The sequence below is a fragment of the Penicillium diatomitis genome, assembly GCF_028827545.1.
Source record: "Penicillium diatomitis strain IBT 30728 chromosome Unknown utg000009l_segment0_segment0, whole genome shotgun sequence".
Lineage (NCBI taxonomy): Eukaryota > Fungi > Ascomycota > Eurotiomycetes > Eurotiales > Aspergillaceae > Penicillium > Penicillium diatomitis.
Window position 1 is genome coordinate 45964 of NW_026623181.1, and position 24778 is coordinate 70741.

General features: G+C 48.3%; 5 protein-coding genes across 5 annotated transcripts; 3 read left to right on the forward strand and 2 right to left on the reverse strand.

The window, feature by feature from the left end:
* Nucleotides 1–1914: 1914 nt before the first annotated feature.
* Nucleotides 1915–2994, forward strand: N7539_006552 (autophagy protein 5; the record flags this gene model as incomplete). The annotated part of the gene is made up of 3 exons (XM_056936153.1): nt 1915–2144; nt 2362–2531; nt 2597–2994. 3 exons carry the CDS (start codon nt 1915–1917, stop codon nt 2992–2994), a joined length of 798 nt encoding a protein of 265 aa, XP_056788088.1.
* A 131-nt stretch (nt 2995–3125) lies between these two features.
* N7539_006553 (NACHT and Ankyrin domain protein) lies at nt 3126–7017 on the reverse strand (the record flags this gene model as incomplete). The annotated part of the gene is made up of 6 exons (XM_056936154.1): nt 3126–5451; nt 5543–6085; nt 6143–6167; nt 6246–6440; nt 6501–6565; nt 6629–7017. 6 exons carry the CDS (start codon nt 7015–7017, stop codon nt 3126–3128), a joined length of 3543 nt encoding a protein of 1180 aa, XP_056788089.1.
* Nucleotides 7018–8270: 1253 nt separating this feature from the next.
* On the reverse strand, nt 8271–10811 carry N7539_006554 (SAM and PH domain-containing protein; the record flags this gene model as incomplete). The annotated part of the gene is made up of 3 exons (XM_056936155.1): nt 8271–10526; nt 10587–10760; nt 10809–10811. The coding sequence occupies 3 exons, from the start codon at nt 10809–10811 to the stop codon at nt 8271–8273; spliced, it is 2433 nt and encodes an 810-aa protein (XP_056788090.1).
* Nucleotides 10812–15193: 4382 nt separating this feature from the next.
* Nucleotides 15194–17369, forward strand: N7539_006555 (Zn(II)2Cys6 transcription factor; the record flags this gene model as incomplete). Its single annotated transcript, XM_056936156.1, has 3 exons — nt 15194–15335; nt 15402–15602; nt 15664–17369. The coding sequence occupies 3 exons, from the start codon at nt 15194–15196 to the stop codon at nt 17367–17369; spliced, it is 2049 nt and encodes a 682-aa protein (XP_056788091.1).
* Nucleotides 17370–19410: 2041 nt separating this feature from the next.
* Nucleotides 19411–20082, forward strand: N7539_006556 (uncharacterized protein; the record flags this gene model as incomplete). The annotated part of the gene is made up of 1 exon (XM_056936157.1): nt 19411–20082. The coding sequence occupies one exon, from the start codon at nt 19411–19413 to the stop codon at nt 20080–20082; it is 672 nt and encodes a 223-aa protein (XP_056788092.1).
* Nucleotides 20083–24778: the final 4696 nt, after the last annotated feature.

Here is a 24778-nt window from a genome sequence, read left to right on the forward strand (position 1 = left end):
GTAATCTAGTAGCTTATATTATAGATATCCCTCGTGATCTCCTCTAGTAGATCTTTCGAATTATCTCTTTTCTACTATACAGAGAAAGCTCTAAATATCCTAGTTATAGTTACTTAGGATAGAAATTTCGATTTTACGATAATATAAAATTCCGTAAAGCCTTTAAGTATCTATAGAGTCGGGTTAGAGCTATATTCGTATAGTTCGTCCTCTTTTCTAAGACGTCGATAGTATTTAAACCTTTCGAGTAGAAGTTAGAACCGAATTTTAGTAAGTTTACGATTTACCTATAATTCCTATAGCTTCACCGCTAAATTATATCTATTAACTATCGCGGGCGCTAACTATATTTAATAAATAGCGTTTTTGCTTACCTCTCTTCTATCCTAGTATTCGGTTATAAAGCCACGTAACTTAACACGCGCGAAAATCTCCGCGAGATACTTCTCGGAGTCGGTTATTTTAGCGTGACTTAGGATCAGGAGCAAAGCAGAAATATAAGTTAAGAAGGTAAGAGCGGAACTTACTTATATACACACTAAGTCCTCTACTTCAAAGCATAGGTAATATACCAGATACAGATATACTAGAATTTCTTTCGAGACCATTATCAGAAACGCTAGTAGCCTCTCACCCTCATCACTCCGGTCACCCCTCTTAGTAATATTCTCACCCCTATCACCCACACCCAAGTTTTGTCTTAGTCGACCTCTCGAAGATTATTTAGGGCGCCTTGGAGATTGAGCGCGTTCATATATTATGGCTTAAGTACGGCTGAGCGGACGGGAAGCCCTGTTTTCCACACCCTGTGGTCGTATGTGATTGAAAAAGTCGCATTGAGGGTCATGGATAAGCTTCATTCCTCGATAGAGTAATGGCGCGTCGCCCTGCGTGAAACGGAATGGAGACCATGAGCTAAGCATGCTTTACCGCGCCTTGGCCCACAGACAGACTCGATGGGAGTGCCCAGATTCAAATGAACAGCGCAACAAATAACTGCTGAGAAAGACTTACCTTCATAAACAAGCAGCAAAAGGCCGAGATATCCCAACTGCTGCATGATCTCTTGAGCCTCTAGTGTGAGCAATTGGGCTCCTGGAATACCCCAAGCCACGCCGATGAAGATCTGTCCAATCAACCCGCAATAGATGATCCTATCCAATGCAGCATTCACAAGATTCAGAATCAAGAGAAATCCAGCCTGAATAAGAACAGTCTCGATCCCTGGCTCTTCGTAAGAAAGAGCTGACTGCGACGTCATTGTAAGCAGGGCTCCTGAGCACCCACAACAAGTGCCACAAGGCTGACTTGAGAGGCTCTTTTCCTATTGAGTTGGACAGAAGATCACCAGGTTTGAGCTACTTGACAATATTTGACTCTGGAAGCGATTACTTCCACTATTGTCCTTTTGTGAGGTAAAGTGCAGCGAGTCAGAGCAGATGCTGGACGGTCACCTGACTTGACTTGTTCCTGACTCGCCGTTGAAAACACTCATGGACCCACATTGACTACCTCAGGCACCAAGGCCTAGCTGAAATTGCGGAGAGACAGCCTGCGTCTGTTACCTAAGCTACTTAGGCACAGACACACTCATTCAGCTTCAAAATAAGCAGATAATGCCAGGAGCACAAACCTCAAACCAAGTCCAGGAGACTGATTTGAAAATTGATACCACGTATCTCTAATCCATGTGTTGAAGCTCGAGTTAGCTCATCTGCTCAGAATCCCCGGGAACGTTGTTATCGTGCTCCCGTGATACTACTATGCCCCTCCGCCATCTTCAAAGTGATCAGCGGATTGTCCTTCCCACGCTGACCGATCGGTGAGTTGAGTCAGGCGAATACTGAAGTAGGAAGTACGCTGATATGAGCGCAGTCATTTTTCTAGAGGGTGTTGGCCTGTCTTGTAGTCAGGATGGACAACCCAGCATCCCCGGCCAGGGTGCAGCAATGTATCTGGGAAGGTCGAATTCCCTTGGAGATTGCGCTTGCTCCGTCTGAGAGTCGAAGCTACGACAAGACAGATACATACATGGCAAGTCCAGACCATGCTCATACATTTACGCAAGGCACTGGAGGTCTTGTTGACGCTTTGAACAGATCTCGTGTCCAAGGATCTCATACCTTCCATCGCTGCTCCCAAGGGTCCGCGCGTTCTTTTCATCGTATTTGATTGAACCAACATCCCGGCATCATGATGGGTGGTTTGCCTTTGAGGGTGTTCCATTGAAGTGGCATTACCCGATCGGTCTTCTTTTTGACCTCTATGCAGGCGCAGATCCTGCTTCGAAGGCCGGGCTAGGACTCGACCCTTCGCAACACACCGAAACCTCCCTCCCTGGCGGCTGACAGTACACTTCAGTGACTGGCCTTCCGAGGACCTCGTCCGCTTAGATGAAAATGGCATGGTCATGAATGATGCCTTCATCAACAGTGTAAAGGAGGCGGATTTTCTGCGGAACGGCACCGCCAAGGGCATCATGACTCTTTCCAAGGAAGACTCGTCGGGTCTATGGAAGGCAGTGGAAGAAGGTAAACCACACAAAACCGTACAATTCCTCTCCATGATGTCGTGCCCATTAACTGATCACATCTAGTGGATCTTTCATCTTTTCAACGAATCTCCCAGATTCTCTTGCCCCCTCCATCCCAACCTTTTAGAAACGTTCCCATTCGGATCTTCCTGCCTCTCCCGCCGGATGAAGAAGCCGGGCTACTCAAGGTGGTACAATCACCACTTCCCCCTTTTGTTTCAAATTCCACAGGTGCCCAGTCGGCCAGCCCACGTTCAAGCCCAGGCACTCAGCCTCAAACAATCGGCGGCGCCTTACATGCTTTACTGCCCAATTTGTTCCCCAGTCGCAGGACTCCTGTCCTTGCGAAGCCTGTGCTACATGGTGCTGTTCTTCCCATGTCGGCGCCCATCGAGGAAGTTGTGAGATGCTCAGCTTATGGCGATGGGTGGGCTTATATTGTTGTGAGAATGATGGGTTAATGATTATTTGGTATACAAACGACAATTGAGAATGACCTCCATCCAGACCTCTGGATGATATGATAACTTCAATCAATAAGCACCACGCAAATAGATATTGGAAGAAAAGCGCTTGATGGAGGGTATCAGCGTTAAGATGTGATAGTTGGAAAATCCATAGACGTCGTAGAAGACCTCGAACCCCAAACAGAAGCATCCTCCCCAACAAGCGTCGAACCGCCTATTTCATCTGTGTCCGATCCATGCTCAAGTTCATCAATTTCTGTACCAATGCTGTCGCGCTTTCTGCTCAGTGAGGGGAGATGCTTTGCGGTCTTTTGATATGTGTAGATAGGAATGGCGGTTTCTGGCTGGATGACCACTAGAGATTCTCGTGCATGCTGGAGAAGACTAAATTTGCGAGCACCTAAAGGCAAGGCCGGAGTCTGCAAAATAGAATCTGCCCCCGCCTCGAGCAAGAGAGCCAGAATTCGGCGCGATCCACATTCAACGGCAAGTTGTACGGGGGTATGACCATCGCTTGTCTTCAGGTCGAGTGCGGCACCGCTTTTGATGAGAAAAGCAACTAACAACTCTTGGGGCGATTTGCATGCAATTGCGAGATGTAGCGCCGTTGCCGACTTGTGTGAGAGCAATTGAGCATCAATATTGGCTCCGTGAGAGATCATCAAAGAAATGAAGAGGATCACGTTTTCGAGGGGGACTTGAATGATCTCCAGGTGACGGGCTATGACGCTGTGAATAGGCGTGAACCCGCTACATGTCATCGCGTTCGGGCTCAGACCGAGCTCTAATGCAGCGGCGATAATATCGAGGTGTTCCTTTTTGGAAGGGGCTATGATGTGCAATAGTGTTTCACCCTTGGCGGTTTCGACTCCAACGTCTGCACCTCGGTCTAGAAGATGAAAGAACATGGCTTTGTTTCCAGATAAAGCTGCTCGCTGTAAGACTGTGTGACCTTGCGAATTGCACGCTTCAATATTGGCGCCACCCTCGAGTAAGTGCGAGGCCATTGACAAGCTAGTTGCCGCGCCACGATGAGCAAGATCATGAAGGAGTGAGTTTCCCTCGCTATTCCAGGCATTTATGTCGGCACCACCGCTCAAAAGAAGCTCGAATGCTATCCAGTGCCCTTTTTGAGCCGCAAAATGAAGTGCAGTGTCACCACTGGAAGAACGGGTTTCCAAGTGCGCGTGGCGCTCCAACAGCAAAGAGATAGCCTCACAATTGTCAATCTGACAAGCGAGCTGGAGTGGTGTCACCCCTTCCCGGTTCAACATATTCATGTTCGCACCTTTTTCAATCAAGAATGATAGAATCCGAGGCCTCCTCATTTCCACTGCGAGATGAAGGGCCGTGTTTCCGGTTGATGTGTTTTGAAAGTCAAGATCGAAGCGGCTTCGAACCATAAGTGGAACTATTGCCTCGTCAAAGCATTTTCCAATCGCTAAATGAAGTGCAGTTGCGCCCTGCGAGTTTGCGATACGCGAGTTCACCTTTCGATTGAGGAGGCTTTTGATGAGTTTTCGATGACCCTGGCTCGCGGCAATATGCAATGCAGTGTCCCCGTCTCTAGATCTCGCATCAAGATCCGCATTATGTTCAATGAGAAGATCGAGCATCTGCTCGTGTCCACGGTGAACCGCACAATGTAAAGGCGTGATACCCAGCTCGTTGTCATTCTCATCGATGTCGACTCCTTGCTCAATCAAGCGTCTTGCTTTGCTCAGAATACCAAAGTAGGCGAGGACATGCAGACCGCTCCAGTCAATGAAGTAGCTACCGAGTCCCAACCGTTTTGGAATATCGACGGCTGTGACATAATTGGAATCAATGGGCGGTCTTCTCCAGCAAAGTTTATTCAAAAACGCTCGAATGAGCACTTGGGTAGTCTGCTCGTCCTCGCTGATCTCTCGAGCGTGATCACCCCAGTGCGTTATTGCATAGTTGAGTAGTGGGATCTGAGAAGCACCGTTCGGCATGCCGCGGGTCATATAGCACTCATCCACAACTTCATCCGAGGTGATGAGCGTCAGACAGGTCTCTGCAATGTGCTTTTTCGCGGTTGGAAAGAAAACCCTAGCCGCTGGACCACCGAGGTATTCTTTTGCTGTTTGATGAACAAGCTGGATCGTCTGAGTCAACTCATCAATCCGTAAGAGACCCGCCGCTTCAGCCAACGGATCTTGTTCGGAATGGTGAGAGCTTTTGGGCATCTTTTGAAGTAGCGGCTCAAATGAAGCCGCAAAACTCAACTCGGCGACTGTCAAAGGTCTTCGAGAATAAAGTGTCCAGAACAAGCACCGACTCGCATAAGTATTCTCACTGACAATGCGGGTCATGATCTCGCCGTAGGCATCATTGAGACTCTCTGGTAGATGAAACAGTGCGCGTTGAAGAAGACTTCCATCAGTGCATCTTGAAAGTAGATCGATATGGAAGCGGGCAAGTAGGAATCTTTATGAAGAAATCGAAGTCAGCATTTTTTTCAGGTTCAGCTCGCTTGAACAGGGGTGTTCTCGGGCGTAAGAAGAGCAGACCCACTTACAGTCCATGAGACTTTTTGACTACTTGCTGCACAATGGCAATTTTCAGGTCAATGGGATATCTTTTGAGTACATTGTGAAGACCTTGATCCTCCTCAAGACGCGCTGTGACATAAAGTTCCAGATCTTGGCGGGTTGCATGCACTGAAAGGCAGGGATCTTTCGTATCGATTCTTGATTCGCGTGTTGTCACAAGAAATTGACAATGATCTGGGAGCTTTTGAAGCCGACTCAAAACTCGGTCTGCCTCTGCTAGACACTCAATGTCATCGATGACAAAGAAGACGCGGGAGAAACGATTCACTTCTGCACGAATGGCGTCCTGGAGACCTTTTGCCGAGGCGTGGCCATTCTGAAATGGTTCTGACTCATAGAGTGTGAGGGTCGTGTGGGATGGCTGATTTTTTCTCGATACAAGCTGGGCAAGAATTGTCTCGAGAAAAGCTATCGTGCTGGTCTCTTCCGTCTCATCATGACCTAAAAAATAGACCACGGCTACTTCGGCAGAAGTGAAGACCTTTTGAACATTTTCAATCACAGTGGAGCTGTCGAGGGACCATCAGCCAAAGAATCAGAGGCAGTCATGACCAATCCTCACTTACGCAAGAAAAGTCTTTCCAGCACCCGCTACCCATGGGTTGACATATTAGCATTAGTGCGCGAACACAATCTGCAAGGTATGTCGCGCCTCAGAATACAACATACCAGGCCCAACGCAATAAAGTGTACGATGATTTCCGAATAACCATCCGTCATACTTGTCTTCGTCAAAAATCCATTGACAGCTTCCATTCTGTCGGTGAGTGCACAAGTCGGCTAATTTGGAGTTCATTTTGCCAGTTGCCATGTCTGTGACCTGCTTGTAGTCTCCACATTTGGGAGTGGTTGCCGATATCGAATCTGGGAAACACCTGTTAACCCAACTTGGGTCCAAAATCGGGCCACTGCTAGACATCTTACCCGAATCGAGTTCATGGTACTGTCGAAACTTGATGCGAAGTTTGTTCTCCACATGATTTTTTTCGCTATCAGGAACAGACATGATCAGAGCCCGTCACAATTCCTTTTCGACTTAGAGAGAGACCTACCTTGATCTAGGCTGCATTGTCAGAAGCAGCATTGTCTTGAACTCTTCCAGCCGCGGCACGAATGTGGTCTCCAGTAGGCGCTTTCTGAACAAGCGCGCAGTGACACCACCGGGCTGGAAATAACGGTCCAAAAGCTCGACGGTCGAGTCGAGCGAGGCAAGAACCTCGCTCAAACTCAATAAGCGTGCCGAGTCCGTGATCCATTTGTCCTCCGCGTAAATCAGTTGATCTTGAAGTCGACAACACAGATCTTGAAGCTCGCAGAGGAGCAATAAAGCCCGAGTGTTATTTTCAATGTTCTCTCTATTTCCACCAATGCAACGGACGAGCGTGCGTATAGTTCTGGATATCCTCGTGAGGTGTCCACGAACGACCGGGCCGGTGGCCATGTTCAAACCGCATCCATGGAAGTGTGGTGGTGCTAGTCAGACGCGGAGAACAGAAACACAAGATCAGTTGTGACTCGGTCGGAGAATAGAAGGCTGTGATATTTTGTCCATTCATCGGCTAAGAAGTAGGGGAAAGCCACGAGGTAAATGATCAGAAGACGAAACAGCGACTTCGCAAGCCAATCTCATGCTAGTCCGCAAACGCTTTAGAGGCGCCTATTGAAGCACTGGGGACAGTTCATGGAGCGTCATTCAATACGAGTGCAGCATTCAATTCGGGCCTGCAACGAGCCTCAGCATCAAGTGTGACCAGCGGGCTGTTGGATCCAAAGCGCTAGATGAAACGGTTCTCGAACCCCTCATATCAACAGAGAGTTCATGAGTTGGAACACAGCGGAGTTCATCACGAGATCTTGAAGGCAATTCGTTCATGCCCATGATGTGCGGTGGAAAAACACCAGCACACGAGCGTGTGTGATGGTTCCAAGAGAGGTGGTGCCCGTCCACTTGGCTTATGATCTGACCGTCCATTCACATCTTCGCTGTAGCCGCCACGTTGTGATAAGATTGCCGAAGGCATGTGACTGGCGTGCGTGGCACTGCTCAAAGTAGAACTATCAGTGCGCCAGAATCTTGAAACTGCGGCACTCTTGCAAGTTTCTCTGGATTTTCACTGAGCGGTTGAAGTGACTAGCGATACGAACCGCAGCACAGACCAGTGACCAGTGACCAGTGTCTACACATTTACCACAACAGTAATGCTGCTTTTCGCGTGTATTAAATAGCAAGTGGAAGTTTTTGTATTCTAGCGCCCACTGTACCTCAAGTCAAGGCGGAGAAGTCGTTACATTCAAGAGATCAATGTGTATAATGCATGGCACCCGGTAGCGACTACACCAATGATGGAATGAAAGTTAATTTCGGCATTTTCAAGGAAAGACGTTAATTGTTTATGGCAGGTGTGAACCATTTCGTCTACATCGAGAAGCTCTTCACGTACAAGAAAGCCAAGGAGGCAGCAATGTCGTCAAGCAAACCAGTAGAACTTTGCTAGAAGCAGTCATCGGATGCAGAAAGAATTCCAGTATTAGCAAGTTCAGAATCAGAGAAATGGGAAAGCCTTGTCATGATCGTTCAATGAGGGGTATCTGTAATGGTAAAACAGAGCTGAAGACAGAGGAATTTGAAAGGATTGTGTGCAGGAACCAGAAAGGCAAGTCATGTCATGGACGACTGTAAAGATAGGTCACGCATCAAATCATATTATTTCCATTGATGTTGATGGTGTTCCCACCTTGAAGGGCGCGCTTGGTGGTTTTGGCCAGCATAACCTCCCGCATCCATTCAATTCGTTCGTCCCGCGTGTTGACTGCAAAGTGATGGGATTTGCCACCGTTCAGCAACATGGCCTTGCGGTCGATGAGCCCGCCGCCATTGTTTGGTGCAGGAATTAAGGAAAACGCAAAGGCCGAGTTGTCTTCCGCGTTATCCCGGCGCTTCAGGACAGTCTTCTTGAAGGCCGCACTCAGTTTGGAGCTAGAAGCAAGAGATGAACAGGCAACAGCATAGTCATCAACGTCGATGTACTGCAAAGCCTTGGAGTTTCGATGGGCAGACTCTTCGTCATCATGCATTGCCAGCTGAGTTCCTTTCAGAGTGAAGTGGTGGTCTTGCCACTCATGTCGTAGTAGCCGAGTTGTCTTGCGTTTTTTCATCCACCCGCAATGGGTCACTGCTTCGTGGTCCCGCAAACCAACGGACGTCTGGCTATTCTTTCGGCAGCTGGGGGCTCGCGGCGTGCGTTGTAAATCCTCAGGCGTCTCAATAGGTCTCAACGCTCGGCCCTCCGGCAGTGCGCGGAGCGGCACAACTAGTTGCGCTGAAGGTCTACGTGTATGGTGATTACCCATACTTGACGATGAGCGCGCGAGAGGTTCAATCATGCGAAATCCTTCGTTTCCAAATCTCATATTGGGCGGCACAGATTGGGAATCTTCTCGTGCCACTGGCCCAATGGGCAACGCAGTTACGGGCGCGTCAGTATCAGACATGGGTGTATCTTGTCTATAGCAAGGATCCAATCTGTAGAGGTCGCCCGGAGACATGGTCGCACCGTGTGCCGGCCCATTTCGACTGTGAGGAATGGCAGTCATATCATCGGAGGTGAACTGATCCCTGCGCGATAAAATAGAGGGGGTGACTGTTCTCTGCGCAGAAAGTCCACCGGTATACGAAGAAACGTCAGATTTGTGAAGGCTTGGTATCTGTAACCTTGGAAGGTGACGGAGATTTTCTGCGAGAGTAGGCGTGACCTTCGCCGAATCCGGGGATTCACAAGCCGGAGGCGACATGAAATCCCTTGGTGGACTTGGGGGCGCGTTGACGGTCTGCAGCTTGTCAAGGCTTTGAAAGTTCAAATAGTTTCGCACATTTTCTTGGGGGTCTCGAGGTTGTACGGCTTTCAATTTTTCCTGTGACAACTTGTATGCCGAGGAATGATTGTAGCCCATAGCATCGGATGAAGCTGCCAAGGAAGGTGTGATCTCAGACCTGGGAGATTTGAGAAGATTGGGTGCTGTCTTGGGATTACCAGGATCCCCAGCAACAATGGCACGACCACCAAGGGAGTCAATGGGTAAGTCATGTGCTAGTCGGGCCAACTTGGCTTGCTGCTTTTGCCACTTACGGCATCCTTCACCCTTCGAGCATTTGTGCGCTTTTGGTAGGAGTTGCTCGATCGCAACGATAGACACAGAATCTCCGGGCTTGAGGTCGGCATCCAAGATGCCACGTTGATGTCTGCCGGTTAGACTGCCACTCGAGCTATCTCTGTCGGTAGTGTAGCACTGCTGGTGAACACTACTAGATAGATTGGTTGAAGTGCGAGCCGTGGATGGCTGAGTGCTTGAGATGCTTGATGACATCAGAGAGGTTCCAGAGCTGGCGCTCAGCGCAACATTGTCTCGGAGGGTTTGGATAGAGGACATGAGGCGGCGACGTTTTCCAAAAGAAGTGATTTCGAGCTCTTTGAGATCCTCGGCCTGAAGCTCCAGCAAAATTGATCCAGAGATATCATTCCAGTAGAACTTTTGAATGACGTCCTCTTCAAATCCAACACTGCGCAACCAAGTGACAACGTCCTGGGGCGACCAATCTGAGACTGTGTCATTGGAGGTTGTGGATGCCCGGTTGACAGTGGCAGTATTGTACTCTGTCTCAGGATATTCCGTGAGCAAATTAGGCACTGGCGTATCTTTGCGACTGGAATCAGCCACAGAGACGCGGTGGTGGAAGCTCGCAGTTGTACGGGCAGGTTCCTCTTGGAGAAAAAGGTTTACTTCCAACGCCGACTTGTGATCTGAGGCCATCGAGTCCCTGAAAAGATGCGGGCCAGATGGGCCTCGCACGTGCTTGTCATCAATGTGAAAGTCGAATGCGGTCAAGCCTGTGGACTCTGGAGTGACTACGTGGTCTGATGTAGAGGCAGAAGATAGAGTGCCAGTTCCGAACTGTGGGTTCTTTGGTTAGCATCTTGTATTGCCAATTCTCGATTGGCAAACTGAACTTACTGAGGCCACGCTCTGCATGGGAGACTCGTCGAAGCAATCTTCATCTTCGAAAATTTCTGTTGCCTGGGAGGCAGGGCGATTATACATTTTCCTCGGTGGGAAAAGCGGCAAAGGCTCCTCCTTGCGAGGAATCATCATGTAGCTCATGAGATTGTCGTAGTCATATTGTGCCTCCTGACCGGATCAGCTTCGTCTCCTGATCACGCTAGATACAAAACATACCATTTTGCCATAGCAGTGGCCAAGTGGCCAACCAGTATTGCGCGAGAAAACTCCTGAGAAATTTCTTCTTATCAAGCTCTTTAAGATGATCGCAGGCCAAGCTCGGAGCCTCAGAGTCGGTGCGAGCAATACCGTGAAGGTCAGTGATATAGGTTCATGCACGAGGTGGTATTGTAAACATGATCCAGAAAGGAAAGAGCGGGTTCTCAACAGTTTATGTAAAAAGGCTATCGATTGCTGGGCGGTCCCCTTGTGGGGCTGGCAAGCGACTCTCTCACATTTCACACGAGGAACCTGGGCGACTGGCCGGGTTTGACGAATTGCGATTGCAGCTTGGGCGTCGAACGGTCCTTGGGTCGGCGGCAAATCAGACTGCTAGGGGTTGCTGTGGTGTGCCTGGCTGTCGGCACGCCAACTTGGAACACGGGGAAGGAGGTGAAAGTATACTCGAACCAGGATTAGGCCTGGTATTTTTGGCATTATAGGTCCTCGTTGGATGCACAGGTGTGCATTTGAATTTAGATCATGCATGAGGCAATCGAAGGAGCGGGTGACGGAGGTTGGTGATAGGCCACCTGCACGACGCTACTGCCGTGACGATTTCCTTGGCACATTGCGACAGGTGAAGGGCGATTCGGAGGTGATATGAGCGCGTACATAGTTTCAAATGATCGGTTATAAATTGACCGTCGCTCGCTCCTCCTTGGTTAGAGAAGGTCGAGGTCCTAAATGACCCTGCTCATGGTGCAAGAACTGGAGGATGCAGTATCGAATGGATGTCGTCTGTTTCCGTTCGCTTATTCTGAAGAGGGGCCGCGCGGGCGTTCATACTTCACAGCGAGGCATGCTGGGCAAGGTAAGATAGGCACCCTGCGCGAACCCAGCCTCTTGCATTCACGAGCAGACTGTGGGTCGATCTTAGTCAGGTAGATTCAAAAGTAGATTGGCGGTCATTACCCTTGTAGACAATTCGACGCTCCATCCCACTCTCATCTCATCATCTGTCCCGACTCCCGACTCCCGAACCCACACCTATTGCACTGCACTCTGCAGTGCCGCACATGCCCCAACCTCTCAGTCCCTCGCCGCAACGACCGTCACCCCAAATAGGATCTGACGGCCCAACGCCTATCACACTGCAGCACATTTGAACTGCACTATGACCTTCCGTAAACAATTGGCTCGAGAGTGATGCCTCGCCGACCCGTTGCGAATGATGCATGTTACTGGATGGCCATGTGCTGCTGCAGCGCACTTTCGACGGGATGGTCTGTTCATGTGACACGCACCACTTTCGGTGCCTGTGGACCTGAGTTGGCTTCACTCCGATAGCACGCGAACAGACCCGACCGAAGCTTCCCAGGTCACATGGAGGAGATTTGAACTATCCTCCAAATGATTCTTTTCATCACAAAAATCTTGCGACTGAACGAATATCACATCTAGCTCTCAATGAGCCAGGTCATCTTATGGGATTGGTGGCGCTATCGGGTACAATCTCTGGAAAAGGACGAATAAATAGTTGGGTGCATCAGCAGCCGACGGTCCACGCCGGGCTTTCTTCCGCCGCGAGCGGAGATATGCCATTTGACAGGTCAATATATTTCTCAATATACGTCTCATTTGCACATATAATAGTAGTAGTAGACCATCAAGACAAACTTGTTCTTGTTCTTGGATGGACGGGTGAAACGGGTCGATCAGCCGGGCTATTGTGCTTCGGAAGAAATGTGATGCTCCTGCAGCCCCAGCCCAAATGTCTGCTGCAGCTGCAGTGGACGTCTGTGTGGACAGTCAAGGATTCTTCGGTTGCTTTAAGCTCTCCAGAAACCACGGCCCAGATGTTCGCACGAGTCTGGGTTCGAGAACCAATTAGTACGATACTCTCACAACAGTGTTCAAGGTCAGCCAATGGTGTGTAGATATTTAGAAGGTAGATGGAATGCTAACTAAGATCTGGAAACGCTCTGGAACTTGCAACTGGGAGGAGCTGCGTCCGAGACCATTCATCCAGTGTATAAATGAAAACTTTTGACAGGTAGGCTCCCGCAATGATTGATACCACGAGAACCATGTTGCCTAAGAATGTATACAACTACACACCGACTGGATTCGACAGTCCTACTCTTACGGCATTCATCAGTATCTAGCGTATTCCATCGGCCGCACAATCTCGGCCAAGCCTTCCATTGTATCATTGTGGCCATTCTCATAAAACGTGACCAGGGGACTGATGTTGAATATACCATTTTACTTCTCATGAGATGTGAGTTAACCGGTGCACGCACATGAAGCACCACTATACGAGGATGACTGTGTAGAGTAGCTTCTGGCGAAGTGCAGACGTCTAGGAACCCTTCCTCTCCCTTCTATCAAATCACATCGACTAGTAAAAGGCTTTCTGTAGTTACAGTAGAATGCAAGGTATGTAGCTGGACCATTGTAAGCAATGTTACATCACTCAAAGTAGCAGAAAGTATGTCGGTGTGGGTATCTTTGCGTTCAAAAATCAGCCAAATCATCAATGAGACGAGTGTCCAAGACCAGAGGGACCATCAATGCGCATCAGCTACTACCAAACTCTACCATTTGTATGAAATTACAAGTTGAACGATTTCAGTCTCAGTAGTCCGGTAGTGGTGTCAATCAGAAAAGCTTGGTGTAGTGCCTCATTCCAGGTGAGCTTCGGTACCATTGATTAGTCTATACTCAGGTTTCTCAGAACGGGCTGAAGTGTGTGATCGGGTGCTGTCAGCCAGTCACGGCCTCGTCGAAAAAGCGGGATGATTCAGGGTAACATGATCCAAAGTGATGCTAATTTGGGAAAATCTAGGCAAATCATTCTATTTCGAGTCCTTGTGACCTTGAAATATCGTATTAATAGCAAACACGCCTGCGAAAAAACAGGCGCTTAATCATTACTAATTAGGGGGGATTATGCTCAAATCAGCCGATGATCGGGTGGACCTCAGTCGCCGGACATGGAAGCTAGACGAATGTCCGAGCGCATAGCTTGGCGCAACAGTGCGCCTCAGCCGCCTCATGTCATTGGCTCAGAACCGGCTTCGAACTACAGAGGCATAATGACTCCAGAAGCTAGTGTGGACGGTGGCTTCGAAACGGTAGGCAAATCAAACCTTTACAACAGAAGCTTGGCATTCTACAGTTGCTAGCCCATCACACTCTCAACCCGCTTTTCTTCGCTCAGCAGATCCTCCGTTTTCTGAGTGAGGAGATTCATGATTGGCGATTTGGAGACCAGTATTTCCGTTTTGGCCAAGGCAACAGATTCATTTTGGGTTCCCTGGTAGGCGCTAGGACTAGCCCTTACAAGATGCAGTCACCCACTCAAAATCCGCCCTTGAGCAACAACTACCTAGCAGAATCCGTGCATGGCAACACGAATATGCCAATTGATGTCTCACTAAATTCCCGATTTCACCCTACCGTGCGTATAACTCAATAGGTCTTCATCAGGTAATAGATTGACTGGAAGCGTCTACCGGTATTTGCTGGGTCTTTTTAGTAAGGGTTTTTTTTTCCCCAGCTCAGAGTCATCTGAACGCGACCAGTCGTGACAATGAGCGACTTCAAAGTCCGTCATAACAAGAGGGGACTTATAATTTCGTCGTGCACCTATCACGATCCAGCTTGACAGTGGGAGGTAGCGGTTCTACCACACGATTTGCTTATGGACGCAAGATTGAGTGATCTACCTTGAAGTGGTCTAGAGCGTGCATGCTGTGATGTGATGAGACCCACTCAATTTGCATCCTACCACACCACGAAAGTCTAGTCATGACAGCAACCCCGCAACCTGCATATACCGATCGTTGATATTAGCCTTGACAAAGATTTGCTCTTATTCCTTTTTCGTCCTGTCGACCTATTTCCGGTACCAAAATTAGTGACAATTATGAATGATTGACCGACACTGGGAAGCTGATTCGCTATTCAAGCGTGGTCCCTGTCCAACATCTGTATGCCTAATTGACTCGCACGAGACTGGTCTTCCACTGCTTGCAAAAATAGAATCACAACCCGCGGGATTGCTGATCGCGCAGTCGGCTTAACTCAAGTGGTTTCTGTGAACTCCAGATAAAGATCTTCCATGCGGCCACTGTGAACTTTCTATCCTCATCCTTCGTTCTCACACTCATTGTACCTAATAGATCTGTGAAGCTGCCGGTCCAGCTTTGCTTCTCGTCTCAAACTCCCAGAAAAGAAATCACGGTGGCTGGTCCTCCATTTTACTGAGTGTTCTCTATTGTGTTGGCTGGGCCGCATCATCATTCTTCGTTGTCGAGCATTTTCTGCATCTGGTCATTGACTGGCTACTTACACTTTCATTTTCGACCTCTAATTCAATCTTCAATCATTCGAAGATGCCGACCCAAAAATCGATTGCTGCCGCTTCTTCGAGAAAGTCTTCAAGTGTGAATCTCTCTGATATGCCTTCAACGGGTAGCGACAGTGGAAGCGCTCAGGAAAAGTCTGGCTCGAAGATGCACAAGAGGTCTCGCTCTGGTAGGTTATCTGTTGTCTGTTGTCTGAGGGTGATGATGAGTGACCATGATGCTGATGTCAATCAAGGTTGCTTTACTTGTCGTCTCCGCAGAAAGAAGTGCGATGAGGGCCACCCATCCTGCAAGGCATGCACAAACCTATCGGTGAAATGCGAATATAAGCGGCCAATGTGGTGGGGCAATCCGGAGCAACGACGAATTCAAAAAGAACGTATCAAGAACAAGATAAAACAGACAAAATCTCTTGAACGAAGTGGAACGCGACCAGGTATTTTATATTCGAAACTCACCCTTGGGTCCCGCTCACCCAGATACTGACGAACCAGCAGATGGACTTCCACATAGTCATATATCCCTCTCATCACCAGGTCCCGGAGAAACGGACTTCAATCAGCCAATTATCGATGGATGTGAATCTTTCGGTCTTCATTTCGCGACCCCAGGCTTCGTGCCCATCTCATACGCCCATTATTACACTCCTTATGAAGTTGATATCAAGACTGAGCGCCAAACTTTCGTGAACAATGTTCCCCTACGGCACGACTCTTCAATCTCCACCTTCAGTGCCATGGGCCCGCCACAGCTTCACTCCACACTCCCGACTTTCCCAGCCGAGGATTGGTTCCAAGAAGAGATGCACATCGGTGACCATGGCTATGGGTTGATGAACGGAAGTCTGTCCGGCGAAAGCTCTGGGCAGTCTTATGCTTCTTTGACTGCCGACATTCCAGTCGCAGATCATGATCGGCCGTTGCTGAATCACTTTGTGGAGAACGTTCTTCGCATGATTTTTCCCGTCCTCGAAGCTCACCAGCAAGGCTCGACTCGTGCCCAGTCGGTCTTGAAATCTTTAGAGACGAACAAATCCTACTTTCATTGTTGTCTCAGCGTGGCTGCAATTCACCTCAAGACGACGACTGGTCTTGGCGGGGAACAAATCGACCATGATATCATGCGACACCGTTATGAGGCAATCTCCCAGCTCTGCCAAGCCCTGAGCAATGACACCGATCATGATCAGATCCTGGATGCGACTCTTGCGATGATTTTCTTCCACTGCTCAGTTGGTTCTCCGGAGGACCATCTCCCCGATATTCCGTGGAACGATCATTTCCAAGCGGTCTCCAACTTGGTGACTAAACTCGACCTGACAAACACGATGGTTCCATGCGCAAATGGTTACGTGCTTCCCCCTTTCAGTATGTCTCTAACAGCCTGGATCGATATTCTTGGATCAACAATGCTTGGAAAGACTCCGCAATTTGCCCATTCCTACCGCAACAAACATCTGGGCGGTTCGTCATCCGGCCTTCGTGAGCTCATGGGCTGCGATGACCGTGTGATGTATCTCATCTCAGAAATTGCTTGTTTGGAATCCTTGAAGAACGAGGGCCGTATAGACGCAATGACCGTGTGTACACATGTTTCCGCTCTTGGGAACCAGCTGGAGTACACCGAGCCCGCCGACCCCACACTAGAGAGTCCGTACTGTACAGCGACGGGCGCTATCAGGCCAGACGTTCTCACCAAAAACATCACAACGCTATTCCGTCTGGCCGCACGGGTTTACCTTTGCAGTCTCATTCCTGGAACAAGTCGGGCGCATTCGAGCATCTGTAACTTAATCGACTCCATAACCGACACTTTGGCGTTCATCCCCACCGGACCTGGTGGCTTCGATCGCTCCCTGGTCTGGCCTTTGCTCATTGCGGGTGCTCACTCAACTCCGTCAAGCTCCTTCCGCCAGGCATTGACTGAGCGAATGTTGGCCATGGAGGAGTTTGCAGAACTTGGTAGCTTTGGTCGCATGTGCCAACTCTTAAATGAGTACTGGCGGCTCACAGATGACTGCATTGAGATCAGTTCAAGTCAGCAGGATCAGACAACGCAAGTTGCCTACGACAATCACGGCACTACAATCGACACGCGATCATCACCGCCTCTTCTGTCTCCAACCATGCGAGAGCTCAAGAAGCAGCAGCTTCACTGGAGAGATGTTATGAATCGTAACGGTTGGCGTCACCTCCTGATCTGATCTGAACTTAGCAACTTGTGATGTCCGCATTTCACTTCCATAGATACCCCCCTTATGTATTAGCCACGTCTCTTGTGAATCAATTGATTATTTCTTCTCTGTTCTGAAGTACAGATTTGTTGTCTATTCACATCTGTGGAGGACAATATCAGGTAAGGTGCCCTCAGCCTATCGCTGCTCTATAGGTACCTATGAGCATTGTAAGCGACCTCCCCAAATTTCTGGAATGAATTCAGTGGCCTAGAATGGAAGCAGTTACAGAACTAGAAGCCGTGGTTCTGATAAAAGCCAACCGTGACAATTACTAACGAGCATATTCTTTCTGTAGGCACGAGAAAGCCACCTGAGTAGTTGTCGCTATTTGGATTTGGTTTATCTGGTAAGGAATCATGTCAAGCTCTTTTATGTTAAACTTCGAAGGTCATTGTCAATCAAGTCGTAACTGGAACCCTGCCCTCAGTCTGCTTTGGGCTCTAAACTGCAGTCGAACAGCTAGGTGGCGGGGTCCATATTGTTGAGACTGTTAGTTTAAGTAAGGCCCGCCGAAAATTACACGCCTACGTCCATACGCCTGCATTTATCGGTCCAACATCCACGTCTGTCTTGCTTGGCTAGTATATATGGTCAGTGTGTGAAAAAAGCGCCGGTGAGAATGTTCGGCAGGTTAGAAGTGTGTTGGGCTCGAAATTAGAACAAGTATTGAGTTTCCGGGGGGGGGGGGGGGGGGGGGGGGGATATTCGTCGCAGAGCTGCCGAAGGTTGGGCGGGATGGAGACAGCATTTGACATGTAATGCGACGATGTCCGGAAGATTGACAGTATATCAAGCGTCAAATGAAACTATACACCTCTATCGCGCCAGAATAGATAGAGACAGGTTAGATCTTTGAAGGAGGTAGTGACCTCTGGGATCTGTCATTGATTAAGCGGTTTCGAAGAGAAAGCACGGTCCTACAGCCGGAGCACTCGCAGCTAAGTGTCAAATCAGACGAAGGTCACTATTTTCGACCACGCGCTTTCACATTCGCAAATCACGGTCCACACTGCTACCTTGTCGCTCTGTTGGCGTAGTGACCTAGCCGCCTAGTGCTGGAGCGGCTGACTACCTGGATGACAGGGACTTGACGCCATATGAACGAGAACGCGCGCGACAGTTTGAATTATGTCTGGGACGGGAGTTCTTGAGCTCACGGCGGCAAGTTAGAGAGAGGTCACTATGTATAATAGAGCTCCTGCCATCGACCAACCCGAGAAGATCGGCTTCACCTCAATTCCATTTTGCCCTTCAATCCTTGCTACTGTTGGGCTTCTCTGAGGCTTTCGTCGTGGGCACTCCCGTTCTTTTTATTCTTTTTTACGTTCCCTCGGCAGTAATATTGTTTTAATTGTGTCCAGCGCTGGCCGCTAATTGTCAACTTACGAGATCTGGGGGGCCATCCGAAGTCTTCGCCACTTCAAAGAATCCTGACCGTGAAATTCATTTCCGGACTTTGAGGTGCAAAGCCCCAGCACCGCCATTGAGAGTGAGTCGGGCTGCGCTTCCAAGGGGCCAAAGCAGAGGACTAATCATGGGGCCGCCCCGAAAATACAGAAATTCAAGCAGTTCGTTTCAATACTGTATAGTATTGTCTGGCTTGTTTCTTACCGTCTGGTACGGTATTGACGACATCGAACTGTACATTGTACAATCCCTCTCGTTTCACCATCTGCAATCCACTCCGCCCACGCAGAAGATCTTCTGGCGCTCAGCTGCCCTGGTCTCCTGAGCCTTTCGCTGGTGAGATTTATTATTTGTCCCTCTCTGCCGCGTGTCTATCAATTTCATTTCTAATTTTTCCCATCCTTACAACTCCACCACAGACTCGATACTTGTTGTCCCTCCTTGTGGCCCAGGCTTTTCTGAAAGTCTGCTGCCTATCAAGCTCAATACCAACTGCCTTTGCAATCAAGCAACCCCACCTTCAAATACCCTTTCTGTTCCCACATACTTGTCAAAGAAGTCTTTGATAAAAATTCTCGATCGATCGAGATTTTGCTGCATCATGCCGTCTCAAAAGCCAGAACTGCCTCCACTGAAGACACCAAAGTCTTTCACATTCCCCTCCGAGATCCAAGACGACCCAAAATCTTGTTGTATCGACATCAAACGTGAGGACAGTGGCGATAGCTCCATCCCCACACCCGATGCGTATAAAAAGTTCCTCGAGGCCCTCTCGCCTGCATATGCCAGTCCACTGAGCTCTGATGGAAGTCATTCGAGATTCATGTTTGACAAGGAAGTTCCTCTGCAAGCCTCACAGCCTTGTTCGGCGACGACTCCGGCCTTTTCGTCCGGCGCCACTCTGAAATCTCCAGCGTTCTCACTTCCTCCAGTCTCTCCATGCACGACAAAATCTCCAAAGTCCCCACATGCGCTTCGACGCCTGCGAATTCCACACGCAATCAAGACATCTTTGAAAGATTTACCGCGGACTGCTACGCCCCTTAGTGCGACGCCCAGGAGTGCGACCATTCTACGCTCCCCATTCTCGCCCTCAACTTGGAAAATGCGATACTTTGAGACGCCGCGGAGCGCCACCCCCAGGAGTGCGACCAGCGCTAAAGCTGTCAGTGTCAGACAAGTTGTGACTCGCACGGTCACGTACAAGCGTACACCCTTGGAGCCTCCCCCGAAGGGCAAGCGCCGCAGAACCCAGGATTGCAAGGAGTCCTGATCGCTTATTCCTCAAAGTTGCTATTTTTGTCCGATCGCCTACCTTGGCCGATGAGGGTTTTCCCCGAAGACCGTCGCTTGCATATTGACAGATCTCCTCACTGTCTGGAGGAGTTGTCCTGGTATCGCAGCCAATATCGTGACGGAAACGATAAGGGCGCGTGGTGTTTGGAGTCTAGTGCATCTGGTTTTCTTTTTGGCTGTCTCTTTTCACATGCATGTACTTTTGAAGATCAAATCTAAATGGTGGGATCCGGAGATTCAGGAAATTAATTCAGTTCAATTGCTTGGCGAACCAACTCCAGTCACTCGCGGCTCGCGCCCTCGGTTCATCAAACTTATTGTAGAGCCACCAGCTACAAATCAGCTATAACCATGCGAGAAGGTCCCATAGAGGGACCTCGCTGCCTTTCTGTATTAAGTCAATATCTTTACCCAAAGTCTAATTGCAAGGCTATGGAAGCAAACAACGCTATCCCTCGAGAAACTGGATTTTTCGGAGCTCCAATTTAAGTGTTGGCGTCGCTCAATCCAGACACTTCTCAGCCATGTTGACAACAGAACGCCTGATCTGGTGATTTAGGTATCGGTAGTACCTAAAAGTTTGCAGCTAGGACAATAGTCCTTACCACGTGCCTACTGCATCATCTGGTGCTCAATCAGCATCGGCAAGGAACCAACAAGTAAGCCAACGATCCCAAAGCCCTATATGGGGCTCGTTAGAGCCGCTAGCGCTACCGTCAAAGAGGCTCTAACTCAATGATATTCGGTATACAGGATTACTCAACTTTAGCGGTAAGTTTTCGGCAATTCCAAAAGTTTCCAGCTTCGGAAAGGGTACTATCAGCGAAGCCTCGTTCCAAGACTCGTGGTCGCTTTCAAAAGTTTGAGGCTCATCGCTGTCTCCCCGCCGCCTGGGGTTGCGGGGCTGACATTTTGGACCTGTTTGCACGATTAATACGGCGTACACTGTGTACGCGGTGTGCGAAGATTGACATCCGTGTCCTCCTTTCATTTTCTTTAACGTGCCTGAATGGGCCTTGTGTGTATTTAGTACTACCTACCTATGCGGTTCACTCTGCGATACCAAATGACTTTCAAGCCACAATCTGACATTCCATACATAGTCATGCCCCAATGCTTTGTGTCAGGTTTTGAACGGCCATTTTGCGACTATACTGCTGGGCATTCGTGTTTTTGCCGCTACACAGCCCTTGGGCCAAGATAAAGGGACCTGGCAATCTCTCTTACATGACTCGAAAGTGTTGGTTAGCCTGGGTCGCTTCCTTGGGCCACTATGCTGTATCTTACACCGAGTACAGTAGTTAATCCGAGTTCTGCATACAGTTACAAGGAGTGAGTGGTGCAAGAGGCATATTGCTTGTTAGATGAGCTCATTTGGCAGAGTGCTCAAGTGGCTCGAGTAGTGTAATACGGCGTTAATATTTTTGGGAGCCACTTGACTGTAGCCCAAAGGCCAAGGACATCTTTAACCAAACATCGCTGATTCGCTGTTATATGCTTCGTTGAATTGAGATGAGACTATATTTCAGGAGCTTAGTATTGATTATTGAACATACTGAAGTTTGGCCATTTCAAAGTGATTATCTCAGTATGGCCATGAAGGAGCCGTACCTTAGGATGCTACGCGACACCGCAGACAGTATAGCACTGTATCAAAACCATTAGAGCTTTATGTTAATACTGAGCGTAATCACGGGTTCCATTATCATACTCATAGTACTTTACTACTTACTTCCTAATCCTTTACGTACTTATGTAGACTTGCTTAGCCGGCTATCGATTCTGAATAGTAGGACTAGATTACTTAATAGGGCTTCCTGAGAGATATGTGAGCTGCAGTTCAATGTCTTGCGCAATATTGATGTAGGGCGAGTTCTACTCGCTATGACGAGAAGCACGTTTTTAGAGGATCTGATGATACGTTTTCAGAGTAAGTATTATATATTGTTTACCAGATACCTAGTGTATGACTAGATCCAATTGTACAATACTGAGTCATGACTCATGAGTGTCTAACTGTCTATAGGTATTATGTAGTAGGTACTGTAACCTTATTGAAATTATCATCTGACTATAACATATATACACGCTTTATCTGCAAATAATAATCCCTCTATTATACAAAGTACAAAATATAATGTACATTGTACAGTCAAGTTGTCAACAGTGTACGTGATGGCATATTAAATTACGGGACTTTTCGTTACCGCCCCCCCCCCCAAGACATAGTATTCTATGTACAATCACCCATGCATTCTTAGAAGTTACGAGCAAACTTAATCATTAAGGGCCCCTCGTTGTTGCGACCAGTTAGATATACTGCGGACGGATGTCTGAGGTGACGAGCCCTGGATAGGACAGCCATTCAGAGAGAAGACAGAGACTCTGTGTGTGATCATAGATATGGTTTTGTGGTACGATGTCTTCGCTGTAGGAATTTAGGTAACTAGTAGGTAATGGACCTAAAAATTCTGTGCTTCTGTAAGCGCCGGCGCGATCCCACTTAGAGACTAGCGGAGAGTGGGGAGTGCCTAACATTAACCATGATTTGCTAATTATACTTCACCTGATTCTACTAGGGAGACCTAGTTAGTAGCTAGTACTTACAGATGGTGGAGACATTAGTAGGGTGCTTTGTTGTATGTAGATTGAAGATTGAAACTCCCACACGCTCTGTCTGAACCGCATCAGGAATTGATGATATTTAGATGCACATGCTCCGGCGGACATAATTCTCAATACTTCATCAAGACTACATACACCATTCTGTATGCTGACGTATTGATCAGGGCATCTCAAACATTGATCAGTGGTATAGCATAAGGTCGTAATGGGTACCTGCGAACGAGGACAAAGCAGTAATTTGGTACGTAGACCGCATCTCAGAACAGTCATGACCTGATACGTCGTGGACTGCATCGTCTGTAATGTGCAGTAGTGTGAACTGTGAAGAACTCTGACATGGCCTCTTTCAGAACTGGATCTGCATCCCATTATATTCTAGCCAATCATGAGAGGCGAATAGCCGCCCTTCTCTGAAGGCACCGTGCGTTTTGGATCACGCTTTAGCAACCCTCCGCTTTGATGACGGCTGGATCGGTAGTGATCTGACAGTCTGATCATAATAGCTGGGTATTCTCGGCACTCTTCAAATGACATTGAACTACCTAGTGGCGCCGACCGCCTCTGTGTAAAAATAGAAACTTGGAAATGAGTCAAGGTATCTCGCAGCTAGAATGTTATTTTTGGGTTTAGCACTTGTCGCTGCACAACAATACTATCTAAGATTTCAAAATCAAATAGATTTATCTAATATAGCTCGAGGGTGTGCTATCTACAGGGCCCCAGATCATCAATACTCTCTCTCTATGGAGCCCACTGCCAACAGGCTGATCCTTTTAATGTCCTCTACATGAGCCCATATTATAAATCATGTTCAGATTCTACCTATTTGAATAATATTTTCTCGCCAGATACTCTGCAAGTACAAAAGATATACCACCCATCGTTTTCTTCTGCCGCGCGGTTGAATCTACCGCATGAATTCCCCGGACGTGGTGTATTGTGTGGCATCCTCCACGACCCACTGCAATTGGAACCTATCAATCACATTGACCATCTAGGAGACAGGTGCACGGCAGTAATATTCTGAACTTGCTCTGATCCAGCAGTGAAGAGATCGCCAATTGGTTTTCATGCGCAGTCTCGAGGAGCAGCCTGTGAAATCCAAGAATAGACTGCATGAAGAATTGACGATTAAGTGCAAACAAGGAGCCTTTCCACTTATTTTTATCATCTACTGTGACACTTCCGGAGTCGAGGCCACTCTCTGAGAGGCTCGATAGGTCATTTGAAACCAAACTGGACATCCATACTCTATCACTCGCGCCATCTCGACACTATGGACTTTCTATTCGTTGCAGTTACTTTACTTAGTAAATATCGAGCGCCGAGCTTCCACGGGTGGGTACTCTTCAGATCGAGATCAGTCTATTATACGTTCTTCGTGCTGAAAGACTTCAGAAACTTTGAGATCCGGGGTTGCTCATCGCCACTCAAGGCACTTGGCTAAGCTCGTCGTCAACCTTAGGATCGTACCCCGTCTGCAGGCTTTAAGCCATGAGCATGCAAAAATAGCAACAAAATTATTCATTATTGTGCCGCACTATCACACATCGGATGTGCTGCAGACTGTTGATACGATGCAATCTTTCTATGACTCTCTGACAAGCAAGACAAGGTTCATGAGACCCCTGGCATGTCGTGAAGATCTCTACGGCAGCCGGATGTTGATGCACCTTCTGCCCGTGGGCGGCTCTTGCTAGTCCTATTCATGATCATGAACTGTATCATACCATACCGTACAGTCTCACCCTGTGGGAATTATCTCACAGAGGCTCCTCGGGGCTGGCGGACTTCACAGTGCTTCAATTTTCGATTCTGAAATCAAGAAGCAACGCTAACTCATGGGGAACTAGGTTAGTGCGCTGCGCGGGACCATCAAATCACGGTTTGTACACGACTTTCAGCAGACGGATAAGTTCCCAAAGTGAATACCTACCTACCTTGCATACGCTCACATACAATGCCTTTGTCGATATCTCTGCCTTGACAGGCGGACAGGAGAATCTGGTGTCTACAGCTACGAGAAGCCGTGGATGTAATTTGGGCAA